Source organism: Phascolarctos cinereus, unplaced genomic scaffold, assembly GCF_003287225.1.
Source record: "Phascolarctos cinereus isolate Bilbo 61053 unplaced genomic scaffold, phaCin_HiC Scaffold_3;HRSCAF=262, whole genome shotgun sequence".
NCBI classification, from domain to species: Eukaryota; Metazoa; Chordata; class Mammalia; order Diprotodontia; family Phascolarctidae; genus Phascolarctos; species Phascolarctos cinereus.
In genome coordinates, this window is record NW_027555736.1 from 123,551,971 (window position 1) to 123,564,026 (window position 12,056).

The window sequence follows — 12,056 nt, forward strand, 5'->3', positions numbered from 1 at the left end:
TAGTGTAAGACGTGGGATATGAGAACGGCAATTTAAGCCCCAGAATCAGAGCTCTTTCCACTGTATTGTTCTCTTTCTCTACTACATCCCTTCTTTTCAATGTCAAAATACAAGCACGGAAAGAAAAGCAATTAATAAAGGAACCATTGTGTAGTCCAGAATCCAGACCAAAACTCTAGTCCCTGACTTGCCACCTTTGTGAGCCTCACTTAGGAAGCTAGGAGATGCTGTGTACCAAATGCAGAACTTGGGATTCAAGAACATCTGAGTTCGAATCCTGCCTAGGTCACTTACTACTTTGTGTGCCCTAGGCAAATCACTTAACTTTAGCCTCAGTTTCCTCATTTGTAAAATGTGGATGATAAAATGCATCTACTTCCTCTAAGGTTGTAAGGATCAAATGAGATAATGTTTAAAATGCTTTGCAAACCTTAAAGGTGCTGCTAAGTATTATTATTCTTACTTTCATGACATGAAGATGAGGCTATTAGATTAATTTGTCTCTAAGGGCACTGTGATCTATTAAATTTTATGGTTTTACAACCAAATGAGTATTATCATATCTAACAGCACCTCTGGAGACTACATACTGATTGTAATGCTGTCACCATTGCTCAAAACAGAATCTTACATATAGAAAGCACTTAGTAAATGCTTGTTAAATGGAACTGAGAAAGAAAACCTGATTCGTTATTTTGTAGTCAAATCTTGGATGCTTTTGAACCAACTCAATCTTCAACAATGATGACTCTCCCCTCCCCCAAACATTGGTCAACAGGCTCTGAGAGGGATTAAACTTCCAGAAAGACCAATCCTGGTAACCATTCCAGAGGATCACTCCAGATACATGCATACTGGTTCAATGCCATGATTATTCTGGAGATGCCCTTCCTATTCTGCTTTTATTTTTTTCCTGAAAGTTTTAAACCTGAAAAATTGTAGGAATTTATGAAGTACACCCTCCTAAGGAAATGTTCTGATTTAAAGCAAGACACCATCATCACTAAATAATTACCATTACAAGTCTCCCTTGTGGACAGCACTCTGTCTGTTAAATACTTAGGCTGTCATATGGATTCTTTTTCTGTATAAGCACTCAAACAACTTTGGAACTTAGCTCCTGGAACAGAGACAAAGTGTTTACATATCTCTGAATAAAAAGCGGCTGAGAAGGAAAAGTAGTACTGTTTTAGAAGGATAGAGAAACAAAGTATGGAAAAAAAAGACATTTCTGTGGGGGAATCTGGCAGGCAAGCTTTGTTTTGTTTTGAACTCCATACTTCCATGAAGAGAGTTTTAATGACGCTGGATAAAGAGCCAAATGTATTTTGGACCAATTCATACCACAGGAATGGAAATATTGAAATAAAGGTACTGCTCTTTTTTTATCCTTAATTCCAGATTTCAATAAAGCAGCCTATTTCATTCACTCTCAAATGCTTCCGTCCTCATTCCTCTTGATGATGTTACCTTTCCCTTCTGCTCAGTAACACAGGAAGATTTAGGAGTAGCAGTGCTGCAGTGGATAAGTACTGAATTTACCTTCTTAGGGGCCCTAGGTTTGAATCTGTACTGAGGACCTGTGTGACCCTGGGCAAGTGCCTCAGCTTCTCTGAACCTCAGTGTCCTCAAATGAGCAAGACTAGATGACTCTAAGGTTCCCTTTCAGCTCTGAATTTATAATCCTAAACACCACACCTTTACTGGGGCTACTTAGGCTTCAAAGTCAGCTTTAAGATGCACTCTACTTTTTCGACCTAAGACGACACCAAAATGTCTCAGCACCTCTATAAATGTTAAGCTCTCTGAGCTAGTTACTGACTTGTTAATGTTATATACAGGGTTTAAAGGTCCTCAGGACTGTCACTGAATCTACCAGTCACATAGCTCGCCAGGGGATACATATTCAATACATGTCGATTCTTCCAAGTGCCCTATTTGAAAGAACTAGGAGAAAGCTGGCTCCTTCCACTGACTCACTTTATAATCTCGTGAATTCCCTCATGTGTTGCTTCATCTTCTAGTTATTCATGTACAAGTATGACAGTTAAGTTACTTGAGTGAAGGGAACTGTGTCTTACAAATATTTTTATCCCTTCCTACTTTCCTACTTTCCACACACACATGAAAAGGACATACTGAATTATCCGAAAACATTTATTAAACAACAACTGTGTGCCACAGGGTGAGCAAAGCATAAAGTTTAGAAAAGATACAGTCTCTGTACCTGGCAGAGTAGGGTCTGGCAGGTAATGAAACACCAACAAATTACTAAACATGATACATGATATTGTATTGCAATGCAGAGATGTAAAACTACACGCTATATGAGGTTCTGGGGAAAGATTACATTTAGGGGTCACATAACTAAAATTCAATAATACCTGCTGAATAGTCAATAAATAGGCCATACATGCCATTTCATCTCTTCGCCTCTTGTCTGGAACGGTATTCCTCTCACCTTCCGCTAGGCGGCACAAAACAAGAGTTTGGGGCTTAGAGTTAGGAAAAGCTGAGTTCAAGTCCAGCCTCACACTTACATAAGCTGTGTGATCCTGGGAAAGTCATAACCTTTGTCTGCCTCAGTTTCCTTAACAACAGCACCTACATCACAGAACTGTTATATTAGATGAAATAATATTTGTAAAGCACTTAGCACAGTGCCTGGGCCATTGTAGGTGCTTAATAAATGCTTGCTCCCTTCCCTCTTCATATAATCCTCTTTATCTCTAGGAACCATTATCTCCTTTTCCAAGGTAGCTCAAGTGCAACCTCTTTTCAAGAGTCTTTTTGTGATACCTTAAGTTTTTAATGCCCCTCTCAATCACTGTATAATTATTTCAAATACATCTCACATTTGCTTGACGATGATGCCTCTATGAGAATGATATACCTATCAGTGAAAATGCTATATTAATTTATTAAAATGTAAGCAGAGAGGGCAGGAACAATTTCATTTCTGTATTTATATTCATAGTATCTAGCAAAGTACTGGGCATGAAGTAGGCACTTAATAAATGTTGAGTAAGTGAATGAATGAATCAATAAATTCATAAATGGTCAAGTGAAAATTACCAGTTATGGAAAAGATGAGCAGACAGAAGAAGTAAGGAACATCTAAACAAAGCAGAAAAAGCATCATACTTATAAAGAGGAAAACCCAGCTTCAAATGCTTACAAGCTATGTGATCCTGGGCAAGTCATGTAACTTCTATGTCTGTTCTGTTTTTTCCCATCAATAAAATGAGGGGTTAGAGTTGATAGCTTCTGAGATGACTTCCAATTCTAAATTTATTACTCTAGGAACTCATGTTTTCTACCCATTGACTTTTCCTTCTCTGCTTCCTGAAATCAGCTCACCACTTTTGATCTGGTCAGTTTTAACACTATAAGAAAAATGGGCAAAACTGTGCACAGTTCTCCAAACAAAGTGTGGCCCACAGTCTCATATTCTCTAACGTGGCAGTCTACTAGCAAGACATCAACGAGGATCTTCTTGGTAGACTTATCAAAAGGCCTTCTAAGAAATGTGTCATTGACAATCAAAGACCTATTGACCCTAGGGCCTAGATCTTTCCTGGAAATGGAATGAGTATTTTTCTTTACCTTCTCTTCCATTAAGGAGCTTCTTCTTTCCAAAAGCAAAAAACAAAAGTCATGCATTCGAGAAGCATGTGGGTAGGCTACATAGAAGTAACTACAACATCTCTGAACAATTTCATACTTAGTAAGCGTTTATTTATCTTTCTAGAGTACTATCTAGTACTGGCATCTCAGAATGCAATGGAATCCCAAGCTATGGAATACACATTTGTTTTGGAATGTAGGTATTTTTATACACAACCAAAAAGTGTAATATTTATCTTTAAGTATGGGAAACCACTTGAGTTAAATGGTCTAAGAGAGAGAAGAAAAACATTGAGCAAATTTTAACTGGTTTGCTTTCTTCTTTTTCCAGGGGTAGGGGGAGAGAGGAGTTCATGGAAAATGAAGGAATAAGGAGGACCAGTATTCTCAGCAGATAATTTTTTTTAAATAAAAAATCCAGATGTCTTAATATCCACTTAATACATCCCATTTTAGTACAGTACAGAGCAAGAGTGAGAGCAAGAAATGGACGAGAAGAGAGCAAGAGGGAGCTAGGGTGGTGGGTGGGGTATTTGGGAGAGAAACCTAGCTCAGTATATTAGTTTATCAGTTTTCTTCAAATTTCCATCTATTCCATCTTCAAATAAACCATCTATTCACCTATTCATTAGCCATTAAGCTAATCTACAGTATTAAATATTGATCTTTTCTAGTTTAGAATTTCACTATATATACTGAGATAACAATGAACGGAAAAGAATGCAAGAAAATGTACAAAAAGATGGATATAACACAAACAAAGAATTTGGTTCTTAGTCCCAGGAAAAAGAAACTTTGGATAGCTATGCATCTGGAGGTTTAAGATTCTAAGTATATTTCTGTAGTCCCTTAAAAGAAGAAAGTACTTATCTGTAGAAAAACTAAAAATATCAAGAACATATAGCAAAATAACTTGTTGGAAAATATTCAAGAAAAAATGAAAGTATCGTCCTTTAAAAGAGTGTTATTCTTAACAATTCTTCTAACTTTTCTAGCTAGTGTTAAACATGCTAACACTCCTCAATTTCTTTCCATCACACTTAGAAATGTAGGCTTCAAATAATAAAAACTAAAAATATACATGGACATATTCTGTAATCTGATTTCCTCAGATTGGTGTTGTGGTTTTCCAAACGGTAGTTCTATTTATCTGGTGTTCTTGGACAAACTTCTTTCCTGGATCCTTATATTCTAGAAATGTAAGAACAGCAGCAGTGTGGTATAGTGAGAAAGAGCTGGAGCTGGAGCCACGAAGACATTAAGTTTAAACCCCATATCTGGTATAAACTGGGTGTCTCAGCTCTCCAGAAAGCTTTCTCAGGTTTTAAGTGAAGAGCAAGTGCCAATCTGCATTGGTAGGAGGAGTTTCCTTTATCAGTGAAATCTAGGCAGAGTCCAAAAGAAACTCACAACAAAAATAACAGCAGAAGCCATTACATAATTCCCTGGGAGCTCTCTTATTTCCTGGAGGACTTGAGGTGCAGGAAAGTAAGCATTAATTAAAAACAAACAAACAAAAATAAGTTTCTTTGTGATTGCCCCTAGTACAAAGTTGAGACCTAAAGACTGGGTTGGTTAGAGGCCTCCTTCTCTTGACAGCCAAATGAATGTTGGGAGGGACATATTGAAAATACAATGAAAACCCAACATTTCCTTTTCTAAAGAGATATCTGTGACACGAAATCTTTCAGGGGGTCAGGAATAGATATGCAATGAACTCCACTATCCATTTCACATATTCTCTCACCCTCATAAAAGCAACATAAACAAGATCTTGGAAACCAGTTTAACTTACAAGCCTGAAGGGAAAGACTTATGGATGAGGGTATTAATAAGAAATATTCCAAGGCCTACATTACACTTATCATAGCCCTTAAGAACCATATATTAATAAGATTATAAAGTGAATTATGGTAACCCAGTCACTTTGCTGTTTAGCTATGGAATTTCAAAATCAGGCATGTATCTGATTAAAGATGCTTTCCTAATGGGCTTTTGAAAAATAAAGAAGACTTTCCCAGTAATGTAATATTCAATATATAAATTTTTATAGTTTTGCTTTAACATATTTGTTCCGTTGTGATTGGTTGTTAGTACTGTGGTTAATGTGACAAGGTTCACCCAAGTATCTGTTTTAAGTAGCCAATAAGTTTATTTACAGAGCATGTGCAAAATGTTATTAGTGATGCCTCAAGCTAATGAAACTCTATTAAGCTGACCTTTAATTTTTAAAAATCAATTTAAAAAAACCTTGACTCTCCATAAACCAAGCATAGCAATGTTGGCTTGCATGAGATGATTCTAGAGCCCTATATCTCTAACAAAATATATAACAAAAGGGCTCTTTGCTATTTTAACAAGTAAAATGGATCAAAGTAAGAATAGATTCCAAAAGATTTTATTTTCTGGATTGATACCTTTAATGGCATCTCCGAATTCTAAACTCAACATCTCTCTTCTAATTGCTCCCTATTATCATTCCTTAGGAAACAAAGGGCAGCTTAGGAAAACTAGGTCCTCTGAAAAGATGTCAACTTAGGAAAACTGAATTATAGCTTAGCGTACTCTAAAGACTTTAAGCACATTACTTTAAAGTAAACTCTCATTTAGCCTAAATAATTACAAAGAATTATTTTTCTTTCCTCTGTTATCCTTGAAATTAGGTATGCATAGTATCCAGTCTAATACTGACGTTCTTCATGTTTTTTGTGACAAAGACTTTTTTTTTTAATTTTAGGCAATTGAGATTAAGGGACTTGCCCAGGGTCGCACAGTTAATAAGTGTCAAGTGTTTGGTCTGAGGACATATTTGAACTGAGGTCCTCCTGACTCCAGGGCTGGTGCTCTACCCACTGTGCCACCTAGCTGCTCCAACAAAGACTTTTTAGGCAGCCTGATGAAACCTATGGTGCCCCTTCTCAGAATAACGTGGTTTTTTTTAACATACAAAATAAGTTTCAAATGATTATTAAGGAAACCAATTATACTGAAATACAGTTAGCAAATATGTGTATGTGTGTGTGTTTGAGTGTATGTAAATATGTTTTAAATTCACAGATCCCAAATTATGACCCCTGGTAGTAGAAAGAGCAGTAAAGAGCAGTAGGCTATGAATCCTGAAACTTGGATTTTTGTCTTAGCTGTCATTTAATTAGTTGTGTGACCCTGGCAAATCACTGCCTTTCTGTACTCAAGTTTTCACATCTATAAAACAAAGGGACAAGGTAATCTCAAAAGTCTCTCCCAGCTCTAAACTGTATGATTCTAATAATACTGAAGTACCATTCAAATAAAACAACCTACATTTGTCTCCAAAAGAACCGTGTATGGTTGGTTATATGTCTTTGTTTTCCTAGAACACTAACTCCAAGAGCAGCAACTGCGTCATTGTTAGGTTTTAGGCACATATATAATATACACAGTAGATCCAACAATAATATGCAGCAAGAACAACAAAAAAAAAGATGACGTAGGATCTTAACTGAGGTGACAGAACCAGGTGTATGTAACTGGTTGAAGAAAATACAGAACAAGCAGCAAGAAAGATAAATAACCTCCAAATCAAAACCTGACTGAGGTAAGAGGAAGAAATGATGATTTAGTGTGTTTACTACCAACAACATTATTAATCACTGAATAACAGCAAATAATAGTAGCATCATGGCAAAACTGACCAAAGTTTCAACAATAATGTAACAGTTCATTTTTTATTTTAATGTATATTTTTCTCTCAAAATTTGTAAAATTTACCTCAAGTAAAGAAATTTAGCTCAAGATCCTCTAATTAGAAACCTAGAAGATTTAACAATTACACAAGGTCTCCCTAAGTACATATGCAAACATTAACTTTGGCATAACCTTTGTAATTTTTTCATGAACCTTAATTTATAGCATTAATGGCCTCAAAAGGACTAATTTCCAGTTTTAAGCACTAAACAGGTTAAGAAAACAGATAAAAAATTACTTTCAATATCTACTATAAATTTAGCTCATTTTAAATCCTAGAAAGTCCATTTCAACAATAAGTAAATGGATCTCTTTGATACCTATGCTTGTCTCCCCAAAGGACGCACAACAAGGAGACTGCCTTGAAGAAACCAAATGAAGTAGGAAGCCCTTCCTTTTCACTGCTCACCTAGCTGGTGTACATAAGCCACCATCATGGCTTCTCAAGTCAGTAGGAAAGTCCAAGAATTTCAGCTTCTTTCTGTGCATCACATTTGGACAGGGTGATTCAGTGAAGTGGTGAGTGTTCTCTTATTTCTAAGGCCGACACATGGAGAGGGCATGTGTCAGAAAGAGCGGATTATATTATTATATTAAACCAATGCCACTCCACCCACAAGTTCAGCTGACTCTCTTCGCATTGTAAGGGCAGAAGAATTCTTAAAAGTGGAAGTGATCTTTTAGTTAATCTAATCAGTTCCTTCATTTTATGGATAAGTTGGCTCTAGATAACTTAACCAGAACAAAGTCACATAGCTAGTTAATAGCATAACCATTACTCTTCTTTCCCAAACTTCTCTACACATACCTAAAAATATACACATCTATGACCACTCCCCACTCACATCCTCTATACGTGCAGTTTCATTCTCCTATAGCCTACATCCAAAATAGGCACCTATATATTTTACTCTGCTAATTTCCTGGAAATATAGCAGTATGAAGAGTTTAAAAAAATCTGCTTTGGGGGAAAAATATGTCAAGGCTGCATGCACATAAACAGCACAGTGCCCTTTCAGGGCACAGCAACCAGGATAAGCTGGTTGTGGTCTGGCAGAGCAATAGGGAAGAAAAGAAGACTGTCAGATTTTATCTTACTGCAGCAGGCTGCTGAATGCAGAAAGCCTCAACTATGTAGAATCTTCCTTCTTCAAGTCTCACTAACATTGGCTGTCTCAATCAACATAATATGCAGACAGACACAAAGCAGATGCCATGAGTATATACTAATGTATGGTACAAAGCTCGGCATGTAGACAACAGCCTTCAGGGCCCGGATGAAAATTCAAAGAGAGAGTGATCAGCTTGTGTGATCACTGGGCAGCCAGTCAACCTCCCAAGTTCTCATCCCATTTGTGCTCTACCCTGAGAGAGTCATGTGACCTCCCACATCCCATTCTTTCTTCTGTAAAAATGAGACATAATGTTCCACCATGTAGAGAAAGCTGCCTCTTCCAACACCAAAAACTTGAAGCAAAAAGCTGGGGTGATTTTCTTTGTTTTTACTATTTGTTACTTTAAAGTGAGCCAAGAAACAATCAGATGATTGTTTTTGTCAGAAAGCAAGGAGCCCACGTAAAATGTCAGGCTGAATTTAACCCCTATCATTCACCTCTTAAAGAGTCTGGATAGTATGTATAAGAGAGGCACAGAATTCAAGAACGTTAGGGTTTTCCCCCAACTCCTACACTGAGATGCTTCTGAAAACACACACAAAATACATATAGATGTGTGTTATGTGTGCACATATAAATATATGCACAGGGTGTATCCTTTCTTTTCTAGGCCAAAAGCCACTTTTGTCTGGAATAATTCCCTCTGTACAAGTAGACACCCATGGATTAGTCATGAGTATTATTTATAATAAGGGGTAGGTTAGGAGAGTCAGCACCTTTATGCCACAATACTATAATAAAGTAAAGCTTGTCTGCCAGGGTGTATATACCTGAGATAGACTAGGAAAGTATAGCTCCCCTGTTAGCTTATTATGGTAACTCAAGGAGTAAAATATACTCAAACCCCTACAAGAGAAACCACTTAATCAAGTGGCACCTCTAGCTAAAGATGATGATGCTTTTAGGGCAGCACTGTTTAGCTTAGTTTCAAGATTTCAACCTTCTTCGTGATTTCTATCTGAACAGAAGGGCCTCAGCCTTCAAGCATACAATTTATTCTCCCAGCTCAAAATTTCCTTAGCTTTACAAAAGTTTTTCCCCAAATCCCACGGCTTTAGAGTAAGAAAAGCATCAATGAATTGAAAAGCAAGCAAATCATCGTCATCTACAAAGCCTAAATTGCTGTCCCTAAAAATGGTCCCTTCTTTATATCAGACTCATCATTACTTTTCGAACCTTAAATATCATTTTTTTTGCCATTGTCAAAGGTTTCTACACAGGCATAGGGGAGTAAGAAGTTAAACTGAGTTAATCCAATAAGATTTTGTGCCTTCCTGTCCAGGCAAATTTCTAATACTTCTCATTTAATCAAACCTAGAACTATGACATATTTGGAGATATGTAAATAGTACAGGGAAAAAGTTCTTCCCTACAAAATCTCTGAAGATGTCTTACTGTGGAGGATATGGGTTATAAAAGCTTAACTCTATCACTGTGTCCATATTAATAATGGAATAAGAGAAGCCCAAAAAAGAAAATACTGTCCACAGGAAAAATAGATGTTAACAAGGGTATGAATCAGAATCAGCAGACCAGGCTAATAATTAGCCAAACTAATATTCTGTTCCCATAGAGCTTTATCAATGCCACTTACCATCTGAGTCTTTACAGTGTGCTTTGTCTTGTGCTTAGCTACATCCATTTCTTCAGAAATTGAGTCCTTCCTGGAATTATCCAGAAAATCCACTTCATCTTCTGCTTTCATGTCTGGCATTTCTGAAGAGACATAAGGGGTTTGTAAAGTGCATTTGAAAATGTGATTCTTTTGCCTTTCTGTTTACACAAGAGGCTGCTGCTTTAGTTCGATTTGTTTTTACTTTTATTTAAATAGAAAAGAATTCTTTCAGCAGCTGGTTTTGTTTCTGACACTACTAGGCTGCTCATTTTCCAAACAGTTGTGGAGCTGTTCCTGACCAAAAACAAACCATGAGAATGCAGCCTGCTCCTGGAGAAAAGTTAATAAGGCTATGGAGACAGCACTAGCTGAAGGTACAGACACATGGGCAGTGTCCGGTAAAGTGTTGTGCACATAGTAGGCACTAAAACATTTGTTGAATAATTGTCAAACTTCCATTTTTTACTGTTGACTTTTCATGAAAAATAAGGCCCCTCTCATTTGGTTAGAGAAAACAGATCAATCAATCATTCAATCAACAAGTATTTACTAAGCCCCATGCTATCTGCCAAGTACTGTGCTAGGTGCTAGGACAGAAATAGATAAATTCCTTAAGAGAGGTAACCATGCCTACCACCATTTGGAAAGGCAACAGACATTTACACAACAAGAGAGAGCAAAGGCTCACCATAGTGCTCTCAGGATGAACTATCTGGGATAGGTTGAGCCTTTACCACTCTGTGATGGCTTTCTAACTTACCATATACACAGATTAATCCATTACTGCTATTTACATATATGAAATATATAAGACATGCCTTAGCAAATGACTGTTTTCACATCCTAACTTCGCAAGGTCAAAAGACTGTACAAAACAGACACAATTATAATTTCACTACTTAGTAAAGTAAGTTTGACAGGCACATATAGCCTGCTTTCTTCTTAAGATATACCCATTAACTATTTTCTATTGACCTCTGAAGAACTGCTTAGTTGCCTTCAAGTTAACAGTCAAAGTTACAGGAATACTTTTATTTACTGAAGGGAAGAAAAGCCCAGCAGTATCATTTGAGACCAGAGACCATGTTCAACAGTGCACACTGTTGTAGTTCACAAATAGTGGTGGTTACTGTTACCATTTATCACAATTTGGATCAGACAAATACAGGAAGGAAGTGATTAAATGATACCCTAGAAAAATTTAAGATTCTGATACTTTCTAACAGGGGACTGTAAATGGTCAGAATTGAACTTGATATTCCAAACATGAATAGATGACTATTAGAAGAGACGACATGTTAGAGGCCTATGATTTTATGTGGAAAACTCTTGTTTGTTAATTTAGCATAAAAGTCTTACTGAAGTCATTATCCTGGAGGGAGATAGGACTTTTTATACAAAGGACATGGAGATTATTTTTAGCTGAAAATTTTTAAGATTTCATTCTGTAAATCCACTGTAGGAATTTATAAAAGTGCTACACTGAAATGAAGGCAAATGATGTTAATGTATATACAGATGAGCATATAATACACACATTATACACTCATAAATACATACATGTATGACAAAAATTTCATACAGCTTAGTAAGTATTAGATAATGAACATATATGTACCCTTCATCTAGGGAAGCTAAGTCTCTTGGAGTTTAAATGTCACACATCAAATAAAATGAAAACATATACAATCCTCGGACAGGTATCTTGATCAGAAGTAACCTTTGAAAATGTTCAACCCAGATATTGCCTTATGAAATCTGGGTGGTTTGTTGTATATAGGAATTTGTGTGTGTTTTTTCTTTTTTTTTTAGGGGGGAGGGACCTTTTTGGTTTAATTTAGTACCACTTCACTTGGCTACACCCGTCAACTAAAAACATATATGTACCTTGGCAAGTAGCCACCAGTCGTGAC

General features: G+C 36.7%; 1 protein-coding gene across 11 annotated transcripts in view; it reads right to left on the reverse strand.

The window, feature by feature from the left end:
- The window catches only part of AKAP13 (A-kinase anchoring protein 13), a 388,825-nt gene that overhangs the window by 141,137 nt on the left and 235,632 nt on the right, over positions 1-12,056 (reverse strand). For all 11 annotated transcript variants that reach the window (XR_002320358.2, XM_020964547.2, XM_020964586.2 and 8 more), the window contains one exon: positions 10,123-10,244. Coding sequence is in view for 10 of the 11 variants with exons in the window: in XM_020964547.2 (XP_020820206.1) it covers positions 10,123-10,244 (122 nt within the window). In the remaining variant the exon portion in view is untranslated. The remainder of the gene's footprint in view (positions 1-10,122; positions 10,245-12,056) is intronic.